This window comes from Mizuhopecten yessoensis, unplaced genomic scaffold (genome assembly GCF_002113885.1).
Source record: "Mizuhopecten yessoensis strain PY_sf001 unplaced genomic scaffold, ASM211388v2 scaffold2691, whole genome shotgun sequence".
Taxonomy (NCBI): Eukaryota; Metazoa; Mollusca; class Bivalvia; order Pectinida; family Pectinidae; genus Mizuhopecten; species Mizuhopecten yessoensis.
In genome coordinates this window covers 458,656-480,044 of record NW_018404672.1, presented here as the reverse complement: position 1 = coordinate 480,044, position 21,389 = coordinate 458,656, and the positions used below count along the sequence as shown (strand labels likewise).

Sequence of the window (21,389 nt, the reverse complement as noted above, 5' to 3'; positions counted from 1 at the left end):
TTTAAAATGAATCACAGTAATAGTCTGTCCAATTCATTTTGGTTTTGCAATTTTTCAGATTGTGAACAAAATATTCAACAGATTTTCACAAATCTTACATCATTTTATTACACTGGTGGTAAAGATTCTTCACATTACTATTAATTTAAAAAAAAAATCTTACCTTTTTCTGAGAAAGTATGATGAAATAATGGTACAAGTTACCTGGTTATGTTGTTGACAATCTCAATATTCAAGAACTAAAGTAAGGATAAAGAAAACTCTAACAGGCTGTTTAAACATATCAAACAATCTTCCAAAAATAATTGATTGAAGAGATTTATTTTACCAGAAAGTTTAGATATGTACCCGGTAAACATTAAAAAAATAATTGATTGAAGAGATTTATTTTACCAGAAATTTAGATATGTACCCGGTAAACTTAAAATAATAATTCTGAAATCTTATGATGTCTTATTTGCCCCCCCCTCCTCCCTCCATCCCTCTACCCCTAAGAGATCACCATCCTTAATTCATACAACATTAAATCCCAAAGATCNGGGGGCGGCACATCATTCTTTAACTCATTCACCCCTACATATTAGAGTGGACTTGCCCAGTCTTTGATTTAGCTAATGTTCCAATGTGACTTTAGGGTTGGATGGGTTAATACATCATACTATTCCTTTGGCCCTAGTTTGCTAAAAAAAAAGTTCAGGACAAATATTTTAGGATTCAGGATGTGTCAACAGCTTTCATGAATCTGAAAACAATTGAATGAATGGTCTTTGAATGTTTGTTTGTATTTGAATGAAATTAATTTTCCTGAATTTTAAAACTTTCTGAAATACTTAAAAATCAAATGACATTTTGAGTTCTAGGGCTAATACATTCATTGGTAGGAATTGTAGGGGTAAGTCATTGAACATAGGAAAGACAGTTCGCAAACAGTTACTGAAAACAGGTTTTAATTTACCCAAACCCTGACCACTTCGAAGTTTATCTTACAAGGTATATGAAATGGTGATTACTGTTATTAATTGACTGGGTACAGTGGTTGGATGTCTCAAGTATTATAACCAGGCAGCTATGTATTTGTAACAGAAAGTTATCCTAATTAAGAAAACAATTTTGACACACTATTAACACAATCAGCAGATCTTGACTTTTTTTTTTAACTGTTGAAGGGTTTTCTATATCCTTATTTTAGCATATATACCGAAAATGTGAGCATGTAAGCGACCAATCACAGACGAGGACACAAACTGATACGTACGCATACACTTGTTCTTCCATTTGCTGATAGCTAATAAAAGATGTGAAAACCTTCCAGTACTTGTTGCCTGTCAATACCGACCTGCTTTGACAAAATCGAAACATTTCTGACGAATACCTTACTTTTTTTTTAATCTGTAAAATCTATGGTTTCAAAATAGCGACAACCTTCAAAACAAATATTTGAAATCCATCAGAAATTAATTCTCACTTAAACAAATTTCCTCTATGTGTTAGCTCCTCTGACATTCAGAAACGGATTTAAAAATAACTTTAAAACCTTGTTATAGAAAAGGAAAAGATTTTTTTTAGAGGCAACATTTTTTTACTAATAAATATTTGTGCATAGGGATACATGCTAGGTTGAAACAGTGATGTTAGTGGGGCACTCATTTATCCGATTATACCCAGTCATATGAATCTTGACCATATGAATCTTTACCAGTTCCTTGAATTTATTGGAACAATTATTTATCATATTTGAGTTTCATATGAATGGGTTGCTCAGATATTTGGTTATCATTAATATTACTATACTTACCTCATGTTACCAGGAAGGTTGTTGGAATAGCTAATAGATTACCTTCCTGTGCTGGATATGTTATAAGTACAGGAGAAATCTTCCTCTACTGACTAAGCTATCAAGTATGAGGGAAGTTGTTGGAACAGATACTTCAAACAGCTTCCTGCACTGGCTAGTTACAGTACAAGGGAGGTTGTTAGAACAGCTTTTACCACATCATACTCTACTGGCTATGTTATAGTACAAGGGAGGTTGTTGGAACTACTACCTACCCCAAACCCCTCTCCTGTGTCTGTGTTATAGAACTATTTTCACTACAACTTAAAAAGCTGTTTTCTGTAAAGGACAGACATATTTCAGAAAAAAGATATCAGGAAAAATATCTCTAGGTCAAATAGATTTTTTGAAGGAGAAAAAAATAAATATATACAAGGCAAACAATAATTACCTTATTACGCCCAACAACCAACCACACACTCTCTACAGAAATTAGCAGGAACCATAACCATGTGATAGTAATCCACCTACCGAAGCTGTGAAATTCCACAGGGGGCGGTTTCATGACCATATTTGGCAATGACCTACCCACAGGGGGCGGAACCATGACCATATTAGGCAATGACCTACCCATGCTCTCTGTGTGGAAGTCCTGCTGGGGCAGCAGAAAGCAGGTTAGAACACGTTGTCCAGTTCGTTCATCAAAGTCTGTCTGGAATTTGAGCATTGGCTTTGCTTGGTTTTCCGCCAGCCATAGCGCCTTGAGGTTGAGATTAGCCACTGTAATGGGCAAGTATTCAAGTCTGTTTCCGGACACATCAAGGACATGGAGTTCCTTGAGATTTCCCAGTTCCTGAGGAAGACGGAGAAGTCGATTGTCGCGCATGGAGAACACATTCAGCCGCAAACACCTCCCAATCTGTAAATTAAAACATCATGAAGCCCCTTAGTTATGTACTCGCAATGCCACTTTCTCTATAAATACGGTGATACATCACTCCTGTTTAAAGGAGATTGGTTGGGGAGGCCTGTGTATGAAACCACTTGTTTACTTACAAAGCTTGTAGGTTATTCTTTACTTACAAAGCTTGTAGGTTATTCTTTACTTACAAAGCTTGTAGGTTATTCTTTACTTACAAAGCTTGTAGGTTATTCTTTACTTACAAAGCTTGTAGGTTATTCTTTACTTACAAAGCTTGTAGGTTATTCTTTACTTACAAAGCTTGTAGGTTATTCTTTACTTACAAAGCTTGTAGGTTATTCTTTACTTACAAAGCTTGTAGGTTATTCTTTACTTACAAAGCTTGTAGGTTATTCTTTACTTACAAAGCTTGTAGGTTATTCTTTACTTACAAAGCTTGTAGGTTATTCTTTACTTACAAAGCTTGTAGGTTATTCTTTACTTACAAAGCTTGTAGGTTATTCTTTACTTACAAAGCTTGTAAGTTATTCTTTACTTGCATAATCAGCTAGGACCAAATTTACTGATCCTTTCCATCAGCTGTTCATGTCATGGACATAACATCAACAAAATAACAGAACAAAGCCATTCTATAATGACAAATTATCCAAAACCAGAACTCCATCGTTAACAAACTTCCTTACCTTGTGATAATTTATTCAAATCTTTTGAAACAATGGCTACAAATTTTCAATTGTTCTGCAATTTCTTTGGTGTATTTATCCAAAGTACTCTCATTAAAATATATATATATTTGCAAATATTAAGTGATTTTATACAGTATAACTGTAAATAATGTGGTGTTGACTGTTCTAAAGCTGAAACAACTTTATAAACCTGACACCAGCTTGTAATACAAAACACATTTTGTGTCAATGTAACATCTTTATTCTCACCTCGACTGGGATTTCCGTGAGTTTGTTTCTATCCACGTTGAAATTTGACAAGTTCTTTAGGCGACCAATAGTTATTGGAAGTTCCTATCAAAAGAAAATCGTACTTAATTAATTATACATAAATTTCTATAAACATATTACAAATTCGAAACTGTGATGAGAACGTTTTCTAAAACTTTACAAAAGACAACATTGTATGTCGAATTTGAAACTTCAATAACTCTATAATAATCAAAATAATCTACTCATAATATACTTATAAGGCCCCAGGCACGGGTACATGACACGTGTGGTGCCTATATTTAGACATGTTTTCTCTTCAAACATTTTACATCATATTTCAACTTTTTTCCGGTGTATCAGAGACACGAAGATCTCTTTTTTTTTTCCCACTTCTACGTTGATTCCTCCCTGAAAAGGTGGTACATAATTCTGAAATATTTTACTCCTCATTATATGTTTTATATCAGCTAGTTTACCATGTAATAATTCATTATCTAAACTGGTTATAGTGCTAGTTTGGTGGCAGATGTTGTCTCGCTAACAAAACCAACTGTGTTACTTCAGAACATAGAAATAACACTGAAGAATATATACTGTATACCAGGATGTTTGGTAGTTTGTGTTTTACGTCCTATTAACAGCTATATGATCATTTAAGGATGTGCAAGGTTTTGTTGGTGGAGGAAAGCCACAGTTCCCAAAGAAAAACCACCAATCTACGGCCAGTACCTGGCGACTGCCCCAAGTAGGTATCGAAACCGCGACCAAGTGTTGGAGGGCTAGTGGTAGCAGAATGTCAGACGCCTCAACCACTTGGCCACCGTGGCTCCCAGGGAAATGTTTGCTGCAGTTTTATTTTTGCCTTTTTCGCCCTCAATAGTCAGGGCTAATTGATCATTACAGGAAACAATAGTGAACAACATAATATACATAGTAATTAATGCGAAGGCAAATTAATATTGGGCAAAAATCGATTTTACCATCGATGGACTAAAATTTGACAGGGCACAACTTTCCCGGTATACAGTAATCATGTAGTATCTATAAAATCCATGATCTAATCCTCATTACAGTAGACACCGTCATCAGTCAAATAATGTGTAATTATCTTACCACTCCAACACATTCTATACTCACGTTTAAGAGGTTTTCTGTGAGGATCATTTCTTGTAACAACTCGCAGCTGTGGATCACAACGAAAAATAAGTTAGTGTTTACGTAATGAGTCAAACTGTTTCTTTATCATTTTTTTTTACAATAAATTAAAAAAAATCTAATAGTTATTGGCAAAAAAAAGTAAAACTGTGAAATACTTGCAAAACATTCATTGTCCTAGTTCTGAGATAGAAAAGCCATACAATCAAACAATTACATGCCGAAATTAGGTAAAACTGGAGAATTTTTGCAAAACATTCATTTGCCCCAGCTATTTGACAGAAAAGGCGCTAATCAAGTTATTTTACGGGCTGATGTATAGAAAAGGCAAACTGCTAGTCTCCATTACTTATCTACTTTTGCAAAAACTAAACTACAAAAAGTTTGACAGATCTTTATGAGAGCATTCTTTTACTTCATCGTTTTGAAAATAACCTAAAAAAACAAAATGAAGCATCAAGTGTGATAGGGCATACTTTCCAATCTGGGGTGTGAGCACCAGTAGACGGTTCTGATCAGCCTTGAGGATGGACAGTTTCTTTAGGCTACCTGAAATCACACAACAAACATGAGAAAAAAGTTGACCAATGTGACGAAATTCTATCTTTGTATAATAAATGTCTTGCGTCGAGCGACATATGAAATATACAATTCGTCACATCGCTATACAGGTAAACAATACAAATCACTCACTCAGTCATAGCTTGACAAAGGGACCAGTCGGTCTTGAAACGTTGCGATACATTTAATATGTGCATTGTTTGTGTATAAAGTAAAATTTCGGTACTTTTATGTATCTTTCTCATAGAACAGGAACAAAGTAGACCCAAAGGAATTCAAGACTGCAGCCATTATCCTAAAGTGCACCATATTTATAATTTTGATCTCCACAAAAATATGAACAAAGACGGTTCAATTGATAAGATGCATATGGAGGTTATGAAGATTATCATGTGACATTGCAAGATCAGTCTTTACTATAGGTCATTATTACCTATGCCCTCGGGAAGTGATTCCAGATTGTTCTGCGACAGTGCGAGGTCAGTAAGATTACAAAGACCCTCGATTTCTTCAGGTAGGTAGTCAAGCTGGTTTTCTGAGACGTCAATCTGGGTGAGCTTTTTCAGGTCCCCAATTTCCTACAACATTGAAAAGGGTTCAAGTTTAATGTGTGCTTTTCAGTGCAACAAATTTTAGAAGCATTGAAAAAAAAAATGAGAATCTTTAAATCAAGACTTTGTTATGGAGTTTGGTTGGCACAAATAACAAATCATTAAATTCAACCTGAAGTTCGTGTCTTTCGTGTTTTTAATTGTTGCATGGTTTTGACCCTACAATGTAAATATCCATCCCTAACTCAGCTCTTTCAATCCCTTTCCCTACCTTAACCCTTCATCAGTATATCACCATTCCACATTATGCCTCCCATCTTAATGCAATCATTCCATCCCTTTCTCCTCCTAGAACCAACCCTGCCCTCACACCTCAACAACACTGCCTCACATCAATAAAAAATAATCCACTTTGTACATTCTGCAAACAATCTGAAGAAACTTTACTACACTTATTTTTTGAATGTGAGCATGTAGATAGGCTTTGGCTACTTCTTGAAAACTGGATATTCTCAAAAACCTCTGTTTACATTAACTTTGCAAAACAAGATATTATATTTGGGAAAATAGGTAAAACATATTATGTGCAGAACCTTATTATGCTTATTGTTAAATTTTACATTTACAAACAACGTATGAAAGGTGATACACTTTTCATAGAAAGTGTTAAGAGAGATATAGTGTACAATTATAGAGTGGAAAAATATATCGCAACATGTAAAGGGAAACAAAATACCTTTCTCCAAAAATGGAGACTCTTTTCTAACTTAATGATACCATAGCTTATCTACCAAATATTATGTATTATTCACATATGCACCTATAACTTGTACCTAATTCGATTGCCGCCCGAGAGGTGCATTATCCAATTTTGAATAATCCATTCCAACTCCAGACCGCTAAGGTCACAAATACACAGGTACTACATGTGTAATGCACCTCTCGGAGGGGAATTCGAAAGCTATACTTAAATATCCAAAGTACGAGAGAAAGAGTGTATGCAAGTTGTATTTTTGTACTGTCTTTTGTAAAATAACATGTGGGAAAAAAAAGAAATAAATATGTTGAAAAAAAAAAAAAAAAAAAAAAAAACACTGCCTCACATCAACCCTAATGTCCAAACTATATCCACCAGTATCCCTATCTAGATATCTACCCATCCCCGCCCTCCCACCTCAGCAACACTGCCTCACACCAAACCTAATGTCTAAACTATAACCACCATTATCCCTATCTAGATCTCTACCAATCCCCGCCCTCAAACCTCAGCAACACTGCCTCACACCAACCCTAATGTCCAAACTATATCCACCATTATCCCTATCTAGATCTCTACCAATCCCCACCCTCAAACTTCAGCAACACTGCCTCACATCAACCCTAATGTCCAAACTATATCCACCATTATCCCTATCTAGATCTCTACCAATCCCCGCCCCCACACCTCAACAACACTGCCTCACACCAACCCTTATGTCCAAACTATAACCACCATTATCCCTATCAAGATCTCTACCCATCCCCGCCCTCACACCTCAACAACACTGCCTCACACCAACCCTAATGTCCAAACTATATCCACCATTATCCCTATCAAGATCTCTACCAATCCCCGCCCTCACACCTCAGCAACACTGCCTCACACCAACCCTAATGTCCAAAATATATCCACCATTATCCCTATCAAGATCTCTACCAATCCCCGCCCTCACACCTCAGCAACACTGCCTCACACCAACCCTAATGTCCAAAATATATCCACCATTATCCCTATCAAGATCTCTACCAATCCCCGCCCTCACACCTCAACAACACTGCCTCAAACCAACCCTTATGTCCAAACTATAACCATCATTATCCCTATCTAGATCTCTACCCTCCCTGCCCTCACACCTCAACAACACGGCCTCACACCAACCCTAATGTCCAAACTATAACCATCATTATCCCTATCTAGATCTCTACCCTCCCTGTCCTCACACCTCAACAACACGGCCTCACACCAACCCTAATGTCCAAACTATAACCATCATTATCCCTATCTAGATCTCTACCCTCCCTGCCCTCACACCTCAACAACACGGCCTCACACCAACCCTAATGTCCAAACTATAACCACCATTATCCCTATCTAGACCTCTACCAATCCCCGCCCCCACACCTCAACAACACTGCCTCACACCAGCCCTTATGTCCAAACTATAACCACCATTATCCCTATCTAGATCTCTACCAATCCGCGCCCCCACACCTCAACAGCACTGCCTCACACCAACCCTTATGTCCAAACTATAACCCCCATTATCCCTATCAAGATCTCTACCCATCCCCGCCCCCACACCTCAACAACACTGCCTCACACCACCCCTAATGTCCAAACTATATCCACCATTATCCCTATCAAGCTCTCTACCCATCCCCGCCCTCACACCTCAACAACACCGCCTCACACCAACCCTAATGTCCAAACTATATCCACCATCATCCCTATCAAGATCTCTACCCATCCCCGCCCTCCCACCTCAACAACACTGCCTCACACCAACCCTAATGTCCAAACTATATCCACCATCATCCCTATCAAGATCTCTACCCATCCCCGCCCTCACACTTCAACAACACTGCCCCACACCAACCCTTATGTCCAAACTATAACCACGAACCATTATCCCTATCTAGATCTCTACCCATCCCCACCCTCACACCTCAACAACACTGCTTCACACCAACCCTAATGTCCAAACTATGACCACAATTATCCCTATCTAGATCTCTACCAATCCCCGCCCTCAAACCTCAGCAACACTGCCTCACACCAACCCTAATGTCCAAACTATAACCACCATTATCCCTATCTAGATCTCTACCAATCCCCGCCCTCAAACCTCAGCAACACTGCCTCACACCAACCCTAATGTCCAAAATATATCCACCATTATCCCTATCAAGATCTCTACCCATCCCCGCCCTCACACTTCAACAACACTGCCTCACACCAACCCTTATGTCCAAACTATAACCACGTACCATTATCCCTATCTAGATCTCTACCCATCCCCACCCTCACACCTCAACAACACTGCTTCACACCAACCCTAATGTCCAAACTATGACCACAATTATCCCTATCTAGATCTCTACCAATCCCCGCCCTCACACCTCAACAACACTGCCTCACACCAACCCTAATGTCCAAACTATAACCACCATTATCCCTATCTAGATCTCTACCAATCCCCGCCCTCACACCTCAACAACACTGCCTCAAACCAACCCTTATGTCCAAACTATAACCATCATTATCCCTATCTAGATCTCTACCCTCCCTGCCCTCACACCTCAACAACACGGCCTCACACCAACCCTAATGTCCAAACTATAACCATCATTATCCCTATCTAGATCTCTACCCTCCCTGCCCTCACACCTCAACAACACTGCCTCACACCAACCCTAATGTCCAAACTATAAGCACCATTATCCCTATCTAGATCTCTACATATCCCTGCCCTCACACCTCAGCACCGACCCCACAATCAGTCATTATATTTAATCCTCTCCTCCCCTTCCTAACCTTTACCATCCCCCCACCAACCACTTACCCCCATATCAATTATGACTTCTGTCCAGCACACCAATTTTACCTCCTCCCATTCTATATAAAAAATAGATAGGCAATGTTTGAGCCGTAACACCATGTAACTCCACTAAACCCTGTAGAGTGTTGCTGATCCCCTGTGGAGAGGCTTGACATGGAATACACCATCATTTAGCTTTATAATCAGCGTCAAGTCTATTGATTAGGAGGGGGGCTTCAGGCAAAAGCCACAAAAAACAAGGTTCACTTCTTACAGGCAGCAAAACAGCTGCCTTTTTATCATATAGTCTTTCATCTTTTTCTATAGCAAATTAATGCATAATCAAGAATTCAATCATTAACTGCAGATCATGATAAAAAAAAATCAAATTCTTCTGTAAAGTTAAGCTTTTACTGATGTTTCCAGTGGGCTTTTTTCCTGTTTATTTCTGTAAGCAATGTGTATACTAAAGGTACACATAGTCTCTTAATATTGTCTAGAGCACAATCAGAGAAATTAACAGTTCTCTGAAGCAGGCAGATCTCTGTCTTGGGCAGAATTAGCGACACTTGACTAGACATCTGGATTACAGAGTCAGAGGTCTCTAAATACCTAAAACATTTATATAGCAGGGTTGTGTATACATTAACCCTTTCACCACTGTGGACCACAATGGACTCATCCAGATAGAGCTATGGTAGAGTCTAGTAAAGTTACCTGGGGGTGAAGGGGTTAATATTGCAATACTTCAGCCAATATTGTAACACTTTATACCAGAAAATGTTCACCCAGTCCAACTTTCGACCTATGCCAGTAAAACCCATATTCACCCATTATTCAACCGCCCTTCACATCTGATAACTATGTTAATTATGTGGTTTAATGATGATAAATTTGCCCTCAATGTCCTGGTATACTGTATATTTTAACACACTGCTATTCTGTACTGCTCTACAACGTTGTTTATCAAGTGATGTTGTTTAAAATCAAAGGAATAAAGGCGACAATGACTGACAAATTACTTATACTCTTTAATGAAAAAAACAATTTTGACTTTCAGTATTATCATCAGATATCAATATCTCCTACTGGATATTGATAAATGAAATTTAGAAATTGACCACAAAGTATTACAACATATTAACCCTTAGGCTGCTACATTGATTTCTATGTAAACAGACACCACTGCTGAATTAATTATTGAAATTTATTTTAATTTACTTGATTTTTCAAATGTGCATAACTTGGAAAATATTTGTTATATGTGAAAAAAAGTTATGTGAAAATTGTTTGTTGTTGTCTCTAGTTTATATTAATGTTTTCAATTCTAAAGTTGCTTCAGTATTTACCTGTACAGGTGGTAATAAAGGTAAGAAAATGTGAAACTTTTAATTAATTGGATTTAAGCAAGAGGAAGATCATTTTAAAATTATTTTCGTCCGTAAATGTGATTGGCAAATGATAACAGAGATTATAAACTTCATTTTTGGCAAAAGACGCTGTATATTTACACGGAGATTCTCAGGTAAAAAGGTCAGGTATTTCGTCAAGAATTGCATGTGATTTTCTACAGGTTTCAGGTCGCCATTCAATAAATTTACTGTCACAGTCGGCATATAGATATATCTTAGCTACGGTCTAGTTTATGATTAAATCACCGATAAAAAGTTTGAAGAAATAAATCGGCTCAAAACGTATCAATGTCAATGTTCAAATCGGCCTCACCTGCAGACGACATGTGCGCCTCGGTCCGCCGATATTTTCCTGTTTGCGTAGAGCACAAAGCCGTTTACTGGAAAGTTACATATTATGTAACACCGAAGTATTTCCACATCGACCATGCCAAACCCTTCAAAACCTTTATTATCATCGTAGGTGACGCTGGAGAATAAATGTTTACCATCATATGCATCGCTTCAACCTACACGTCCGCCATTTTTATGACTTTTTTTTCGATTTGAAATTCTCTTGCACACCTTTGGTTATTACTAGGGTACACTGCCGTGAATATCGAAAGTAATGACAAAACAACCAGTCAGAAGCCTTCTACTATACGCATTCGGGTTTGGTATAGCAACAACCCGACTTCACACTTCCTTGCTACTGATCAAAACCTACAGACCGAAAAACGACTATTGTTGTGCGTAGCAGTGACAGCCCGACTTTTCAAAACGACTATTGTCGTGCGTAGCAGCCTAAGGGTTAACACTGGTGGTTTTTGTATTAATTATTTTTTTCTAATTTGGTACTTGTTTGTATTTGTCATTTATATCATTATTTTATTTCTTTTTTAACTGGCCCATATTTCAATTGAAAATGGTGCATTTCCAGCATAAAAAGACCACTGCGTGTTTAATTTTTTCTATTCCGATCCCTAAATCTGTAAATCCATTCGTAAAGAAAAGTCATTCAACACAGAACATACTAAATACATATGTCGAAATAAAAATATGTCACACTATTCTTAAAAAGTTTTATGACTCATACATCCCACATGAAGTACATAATTATGTCGACAAATGTAAATCTGTCAAGCCATTCAAAAGGAGTAGCTTTTTAACAGAAATTTACTTTTTCCCATCCAACACTTTTACCCACCAAACAGAATTTTCCACTTACAACTCTTGGCTATCAATCTCCTAAAATATCAAGATTACCTTTTAGATAGAATTCTGGGAACGCAATAGCATTTACACTTAAAGGAGCTTTGTCTCCTCACTCTGTTGAAACTATGGAAATACTTTGAGACTCAGCACAGCAGCCACTAAATTAGATCCGATTTAAGTACCAGGTTGCCAACAAGCATTTTTCATTTAGTCGAACTCAGCCATTTTGAAAGCTTCACGTGGTATAAAAGACTTGTGCTGTATTTAAAAGCCTGGCGGTAAACACATGTTTAGCCTTCACCAAGATTCATTTTAGTCATTTAAAAGGAAGATATAAAAGTGTTTAAGGAGACCATCCAATGCTTCATATTTCCAGCTGCCTTCTAGCGATCGATAAATCATTAGGGTCGGAGAAGTATTGCATCTGTTGATCACAAGCCTCCAATCAGATGAATCTTGTTTCCAATCTTGCACATGAGGAAAACACCTTGTTTCTTCATATTGAATGATCCATGGAGATCTTCTGTAACAGTGATAAACCATCTTGTGTCTAGAGGTATGTGTCACAGTGATGAACCATCTTGTGTCTAGAGGTATATGTCACAGTGATGAACCATCTTGTGTCTAGAGGTATATGTCACAGTGGTGAACCATCTTGTGTCTAGAGGTATATGTCACAGTGGTGAACCATCTTGTGTCTAGAGGTATATGTCACAGTGGTGAACCATCTTGTGTCTAGAGGTATATGTCACAGTGGTGAACCATCTTGTGTCTAGAGGTATATGTCACAGTGGTGAACCATCTTGTGTCTAGAGGTATATGTCACAGTGGTGAACCATCTTGTGTCTAGAGGTATATGTCACAGTGGTGAACCATCTTGTGTCTAGAGGTATATGTCACAGTGGTGAACCATCTTGTGTCTAGAGGTATATGTCACAGTGGTGAACCATCTTGTGTCTAGAGGTATATGTCACAGTGGTGAACCATCTTGTGTCTAGAGGTATATGTCACAGTGGTGAACCATCTTGTGTCTAGAGGTATATGTCACAGTGGTGAACCATCTTGTGTCTAGAGGTATATGTCACAGTGGTGAACCATCTTGTGTCTAGAGGTATATGGCACAGTGGTGAACCATCTTGTGTCTAGAGGTATATGTCACAGTGGTGAACCATCTTGTGTCTAGAGGTATATGTCACAGTGGTTAACCATCTTGTGTCTAGAGGTATATGGCACAGTGGTGAACCATCTTGTGTCTAGAGGTATATGTCACAGTGATAAACCATCTTGTGTCTAGAGGTATATGTCACAGTGATGAACCATCTTGTGTCTAGAGGTATATTTCACAGTGATGAACCATCTTGTGTCTAGAGGTATATTTCACAGTGGTTAACCATCTTGTGTCTAGAGGTGTATGTCACAGTGGTGAACCATGGTGTCTCTCGAGGTATATTGTACTCGATTTAAACGACATTGACGTAACTGTTTTAAATCTAATCTCAAAATTCATGAATATTAAGTCTACAAGTAATCTAGTAGTTGGGAAATTTCTAGGAGCCAGACCTTTATATTAATAATAAATGTATTGAATTTATTTTCACTAGGCCCGACATAAAATCTTCTAGCCTTGGGCGTCATGCTAGTGGAATTCTACACCCCTACTAAAAGAACATCAAATCAGTCTTAACTGTATCTGACAACAGTTAAAACACAGCCTCGAGTTAAGTAAAAGTGCAGTTTTGATAGGAATATACATCAGCACTAGTTAAATATAAATAGCTGGATGCATCCACAGCTTTGATGTTGTAACCCAATTTACAGATTTACGATTGGATTGTGTTTTTCTAATGAGCACCTCAAATTGCACAAAACAAATTGGAGTCCCAAGTCAACGGCGACAAAACGATCTTTGTTGTTTCCAGCGATGTCTGGCCCCTGTGTTTTAATTACCCATATACAGACTAGTACTTAACCATCAACACACGGGACAAAACTGCAGCATGGAACCAGCCTACCAACACTTTTGATCAATATCACGTAATATATAAGTTGTTTTTCACAGGCTCGCAAATTTAATGTTGTTACCAAAAGTGGGAATTTTCCTGGTGCTATGAGTTATGTTACAGCGGCATTACTTCCAACCTATGAAGAGTATGAAATGTCAAAATGTGTCTATTTCAATTTGTTAAAATTTTCATTTTTTTTTCTAGTAAAATGAGTGAAAAATCAACTAATAATATGCACCTTATTCGCTATTTTTTCTGAACAGGAAGTTCATTTTGATTTTTGTAAGACAATCTTTCATGAATAACAAGTTTATATGATATTTGTAAGAAAATCTTTCATGAACACTAAACTAAGACAGTTAATGATATACTAAGGATGATTTAATTATTCTTTCTTGGAAACAAAAAGTTCCTATTATGCATTTTCTTTTTTTACATTTCATTTTCAAGTTTTTCATAGGGACTAATTACAAATTCTTGCCTTTGGTATCATAAGACTACATAAGAAATACATATATTGAACCTTTTTCAATCTTTCATATGTATAATAATCAACAACCATCAATTAACCAACGTAACTACCATTTATATATATATAAATAATTGTACGGGTCGATTAATTTAGTATAAAGTCGTTTGGAAAGAAGATAGAAAATCACAGCAAGACAGACTCCCTATATCTGTCGCCTCTCCGGTGTGTCAACGTGACAACAACCTAATCTAGATGTTTCTCCAGTAACAAGTCACTGAAGGCTAACCTTCCTAAGACACACCAACCAAATAATCCATATTTCTATCACGCTATTTTACACTGGAATAATAATCCAATCAAGACTTGGTGTCAGTATGATATGAGCACATGTTTATAATCCTACATCAGGCTAAATAACCGATGATCAGTCTCACCAATCAAAACCGTCATGTCTGACCAGAAGGTACAAGATATAACCCTGGGTACCGATGATCAGTCTCACCAATCAACCCTGTCATGTCTGACCAGACGGTACGAGATATAACCCTGGGTACTGATGATCAGTCTCACCAATCAAAACCGTCATGTCTGACCAGACGGTACGAGATATAACCCTGGGTACCGATGATCAGTCTCACCAATCAACCCTGTCATGTCTGACCAGACGGTACAAGATATAACCCTGGGTACCAATGATCAGTCTCCCCAATCAAACCTGTCTTGTCTGACCAGACGGTACGAGATATAACCCGGGGTACTGATGATCAGTCTCACCAATCAAACCCGTCATGTCTGACCAGAAGGTACAAGATATACCCCTGGGTACCGATGATCAGTCTCACTAATAAAACCTGTCATGTCTGCCCAGACGGTACGAGATATAGCCCTGGGTACCGATGATCAGTCTCACCAACCAAACCTGTCATGTCTGACCAGACGGTACAAGATATAACCCTGGGTACCGATGATCAGTCTCACCAATCAAACCTGTCTTGTCTGACCAGACGGTACAAATATAACCCTGGGTACCGATGATCAGTCTCACCAATCAAACCTGTCATGTCTGACCAGAAGGTACGAAATATAACCCTGGGTACCGATGATCAGTCTCACCAATAAAACCTGTCATGTCTGACCAGAAGGTATGAGATATAACCCTGGGTACCGATGATCAGTCTCACCAATCAAACCTGTCATGTCTGACCAGAAGGTATGAGATATAACCCTGGGTACCGATGATCAGACTCACCAATCAAACCTGTCATGTCTGACCAGACAGTACGAGATATAACCCTGGGTACGGGTCTCCACAAACCTCACTGATTTAATTGAAAGCCTTCAGATTGGACCATACAGAAGTATAATATTAAGGATCCCTTTCCAACCCCAACTGTGGGTCAGGATACTTTTGTTGATCACGTAGCTCAGTCAGTCAGAGAGATAGTATATCAATCTGAACTCCGGGGTTCGAATCCCTGTCTAGCCAAGCTGAGTTCTTACATTCAGAACACTGTTGCCGATTATATTTTGTTTATTTCAACTTCATTATTTCTCACAAAAGTCCCACAAGGTGTATGATATTTTTTAGAAACGAGTAAAAGTTATGCTAGAAAAAACAGTTTCCAACATCAAGTTACAGTTTTTGGCAGTGGTACGGGATCCTTAAATGGTCAGTCAACAGAACTCACCAATCAAAACCCTTCATGTTTGACCATACATGTATAATGTATATATACACCAAGGTCAGTTTTTTAGCGTAAGCACATACCTACAAAAAAATCCACATATTTGACCATACAAGGGTATACCACACTGCCCAGTGTCATCATATTTGACCATACAAGGGCCGGGTATACCACACTGCCCAGCCGCAGCGACATCATACTACAGACAATAACATAATGAAGAGCTATCATCTATCACTAAGGGGCTAAGTAGATCACAAACCTACATGTGACAATATAAGTACTGTTAAAGAGGAAATTCTTGCAAGGTGAATTGTTTGCGGTTTGATTCTTCAAACTGATCGCAGTGTAGAAATTTTCACATCTGCATTTACCATATAATCTAAACAATTTATAAGTGCAAGCCGGCTTTCGCTCAAAGATATTTTAAAGCTAATTCACTCAACGTGATTATTTTCACACTAAAATTACCACTTTTACATTATCAATTGTCACACACGTAAAATCTTGTGAACCCGGCAGAAAACAAACCTCTGGTCAACTATGATTTGTATGACAGACAAACGTGGTCGCCCACATAGATCAATCAATGACTATACCACCACTGTCGTAAAGGCTGCTAATCCCTGATTACCTGCTGTGTAATAGGACACGACATCTTTCACCAGGATCCCGTTATGACAGTGCTATGAGAACTACAATCAGTCTCAGACCAACGTCTGTGTTTGTTGAAGATGTTTCATCACGCTGTTTACATGGAATGTTTAGAAAGGTTTTTTGATGTCACTTGAAATGCGTGCCAATGATGTATCACTGGTGACCAGTAAAAAATATTGTCAAAACATTGAGCAATTTGGCAGTTTTATGGAAAGGAAATTTCAAAAATATTTATTTTTTTGATTGGTATTTTTTTATTGTATGGGTGAATCTTTCCATGTTGTAATCATACCAGATGTAACCTTTGAACGGTTGTCACAATGATTTTGCAAACTTTCATTTTTCATTTTTGACAAAACTATTTCACAAGTTATTATTTTTTCCACTTTTGTTAAAATCTTGAGGTGGTAAATACAATGCTTCCATGACAGCAATATGAGCTACAACAGACAGTAAAGGAATTGCCGCAGTATCGCACTACACACCCTATACTCGTTATATTGTATGGATTTTCTTCTGCTTAACCATGTTTCCTGATGAAATCTCTGGCAAGGAAAAAAAATCAGTTGTTGAGCCTCTTCACCACACAACAGCTGGGTGTCGGTGATAGAGCTCCGGTCAATACAGCCTACCACCCAACAGCTGGGTGCCGGTGATAGAGCTCCGGTCAATACAGCCTACCACCCAATAGCTGGGTGTCAGTGATAGAGCTCCAGTCAATACAGCCTACCACCCAATAGCTGGGTGTCAGTGATAGAGCTCCAGTCAATACAGCCTACCACCCAATAGCTGGGTGTCGGTGACAGAGCTCTGGTCAATACAGCCTACCACCCATCAGCTGGGTGTCGGTGACAGAGCTCCGGTAAATACAGCCTACCACCCAATAGCTGAGTGTCGGTGACAGAGCTCCGGTCAATACAGCCTACCAGCCAATTGCTGGGTGCCATTGACAAAGCTCCGGTAAATACAGCCTACCACCCAATAGCTGGGTGTCGGTGACAAGAGCTCCTGTTAATACAGCCTACCACCCAACAGCTGGGTGTCGGTGACAGAGCTCCAGTCAATACAGCCTACCACCCAATAGCTGGGTGTCGGTGACAAGATGTCCCGGTAAATACAGCCTACCACCCAATAGCTGGGTGACGGTGACAGAGCTCTGGTCAATACAGCCTACCTACCAATTGCTGGGTGTCGGTGACAGAGCTCCGTAAATACAGCCTACCACCCAATAGCTGGGTGTCGGTGACAGAGCTCTGGTAAATACAGCCTACAACCCAATAGCTGGGTGTCGGAGACAGAGCTCCGGGCAATACAGCCTACCACCCAATAGCTCGGCGTCGGTGATAGAACTCCGGTAAATACAGCCTACCCCCCAATAGCCGGGTGACGGTGACAGAGCGCCGGTCAATCCAGCCTACCACCCAATAGCTGAGTGTCGGTGACAGAGCTCCCGTCAATACAGCCTACCCCCCAATAGCCGGGTGACGGTGACAGAGCGCCGGTCAATCCAGCCTACCACCCAATAGCTGAGTGTCGGTGACAGAGCTCCAGTCAATACAGCCTCCCACCCAATAGGTGGGTGTCGGTGACAGAGCTCTGGTCACTACAGCCTACCTACCAATTGCTGGGTGACGGTGACAGAGCTTTGGTCAATACAGCCTACCTCCCAATAGCTGGGTGACGGGGACAGAGCTCCGGTAAATACAACCTACCACCCAATAGCTGGGGGACGGTGACAGAGCTCCGGTAAACACAGCCTACCACTCAATAGCTGCGTGTCGGTGATAGAACTCCGGTCAATACAGCCCACCACACAATAGCTGGGTGACGGTGAAAGAGCTCCGGTAAATACAGCCTCCCACCCAATAGGTGGGTGTCGGTGACAGAGCGCCGGTTAATACAGCCTACCACCCAATTGCTCGGTGTCGGTGACAGAGCTCTGGTAAATACAGCCTACCACACAATAGCTGGGTGTTGGTGGCAGAGCTCCAGTCAATACAGCCTACCACGCAATGGCTGGGTGTCGGTGACAGAGCCCCGTAAATACAGCCTACCACCCCATAGCTGGGTGTCGGTGACAAGAGCTCCTGTTAATACAGCCTACCCCCCAATAGCTGGGTGACGGTGAAAGAGCTCCGGTCAATACAGACTACCACCCAATAGCTGGGTTACGGTGACAGAGCTCCGGTGAATACAGCCTACCACCCAATAGCTGGGTGTTGGTGACAGAGCTCCAGTCAATACAGCCTACCACCCAATAGCTGGGTGTCAAAAACAGCACTGGTAAACACATCATAAGGACCCGAAACAGCTCAAATATCGACTTTGACTTCAAAAACTGAACTTCTCCTTTTTGTTAGAGAATGAAACTCAGACCTTTTGTCAGGAACCATACAGACCTTGACATTGATGGCAGGACCAGAAAAACCGGCCTTGACATTGGTACCAGGGAATTTAAATACTGACCTTGACCTTTTTGTTGCAGAACTGAAACTCTGACTTTAATATAGGTACCATGGATCTTAAACGCTGACCTTGATTATAATATTCGCCAACTGAAGCCTTGACCTTGACATTGGTACCAGAGACCTGAAACCCAGACCTTGATATCTGTAACTGAAACACTGACCTTGATGTTGGTACCAGGGACCTGAAACCCTGACCTTGACCTTGATATCTGTAACTGAAACACTGACCTTGACATTGGTACCAGGGACCTGAAACCCTGACCTTGACATTTGGCAACTGAAACACTGACCTTGAGATTTGTACCAGGGACCTGAAACCCTGACCTTGACCTTGACATTTGGCGACTGAAACACTGACCTTGATATTTGTACCAGGGACCTGAAACCCTGACCTTGACCTTGGCATTTGGCAAGTGAAACACTGACCTTGATATTTGTACCAGGGATTTGAAACCCTCACCTTGACCTTGACATTTGGCAAGTGAAACCCTGACCTTGATATTTGTACCAGGGACCTGAAACCTTGACCTTGACATTTGGCAACTGAAACCCTCACCTTGACATTGGTACCAGGGACCTGAAACCCTGACGTTAGAGCCTCAAATACTGACCTTGGTGTCAGGGACCTGAAGCAACTTTGACCTTGACCTGTTCCACTTCCCCATAAAAGTGTAGCATCAAATCCAACAGTGACACGATTAGGGAGTTCTACCCAGATAAACCACTTCACACTACTACACAGCTTAATGATAGCTCATTTGACCTACACCGGAATCTCAAATGTTTGGTAGCTTCTCCCAAGAACACTACACAGAGCCAAATCTTTCTGGGTTAACATTCTCCAATACTGCAGTGAATCCATTTTCATTCCTGGGTCTTCCTTGGTACAAATTTCCCAAATTAAGTTACATGAAATATCTGCTGCTGCTGAACAGGTCTCCACTCGAGATTTTCCAATATTCGGAGAGAATGTTCGTGTCTCCCTCCGCTCGTACAAACTAAGCTTTAGGATATTGTCCAATGATACTACACGTCACCAGCTTAATCGTGCAAACTCTTTAAAATGTATCCATAATCTGTGGTCGTAATAGCATTTTCTGCAGATAACATTGTGAAGTGAGACAGAGAGAGAGAGAGACAGAAATAGACAGAGATAGAGACAGAGACAGAGACAGAAATGGACAGAGACAGAGAGAAATGAAGATCCTAAAATGTTTCTGGATAAAGCTTATAATTCAGTGTTCTCATTAAAAGCCAGTTACCAGAAAGTAGCCTGCGTTTCATCAACTTTGAACTGATGATATTTTCAGAATACGTATCATTCAAGATAATAGCGTGTGGACATTCAAACCGGCTAATCCTTTCATGTCAACAACCTATTTCTAAACCTAATGAGAACACTGATTGCAAAGCAAAATCATTTACTTAATTATTAATGACATGGCTAGTACAACTTAATTACAGCAATGCTACAGTAAAAGAGGCTGTGGTCTTACCGGTGGAAGTTCTGCAAGTTCGTTACAGTCCAACCATAACTCCTGTAGACTGGACAGCGACCCTATGATAGCTGGCTGTAACACAAAAACAGGGGCACTTATAGCTCAGAATGACAATTACCCTTAACTAGATAGTAGTGCTATAATATCTGTCTATGAAATAAAACAGAGTGACTTAATATAAGATTAAAAGTAATTCTAGACTGGACAGCGACCCTGTGATAGCTGGCTGTAACACAAAAACTGGGGCACTTATAGCTCAGATTGACAATTACCCTTAACTAGATAGTAGTGCTATTATATCTGTCTATGAAATAAAACTAGAGTGACTTAATATAAGATTAAAAGTAATTCTGCACAAAACAATAGACCATGTGACAGCTGGCTGTAAAATTCAACCAGTGTGACTTAGCTCAGAACAACAGTTACCCTTAACTAGATAGTAGTGCTATATTATCTGTGAAACAAAAACTAGTGTGACTTAATATAAGATTAACAGTCATTCTGCACAAAACAATAGACC

General features: G+C 39.5%; 1 protein-coding gene across 12 annotated transcripts in view; it reads right to left on the bottom strand.

Annotated features, from left to right (window-relative positions):
- The window catches only part of LOC110446422 (protein scribble homolog), a 103,654-nt gene that overhangs the window by 54,161 nt on the left and 28,104 nt on the right, over window positions 1-21,389 (bottom strand). For all 12 annotated transcript variants that reach the window (XM_021491571.1, XM_021491564.1, XM_021491570.1 and 9 more), the window contains exons 6-11: window positions 20,867-20,941; window positions 5,784-5,928; window positions 5,266-5,338; window positions 4,772-4,817; window positions 3,632-3,715; window positions 2,405-2,693 (exon numbers count right to left, since the gene is read on the bottom strand). In XM_021491571.1, coding sequence (XP_021347246.1) covers window positions 2,405-2,693; window positions 3,632-3,715; window positions 4,772-4,817; window positions 5,266-5,338; window positions 5,784-5,928; window positions 20,867-20,941 — 712 coding nt within the window. The remainder of the gene's footprint in view (window positions 1-2,404; window positions 2,694-3,631; window positions 3,716-4,771; window positions 4,818-5,265; window positions 5,339-5,783; window positions 5,929-20,866; window positions 20,942-21,389) is intronic.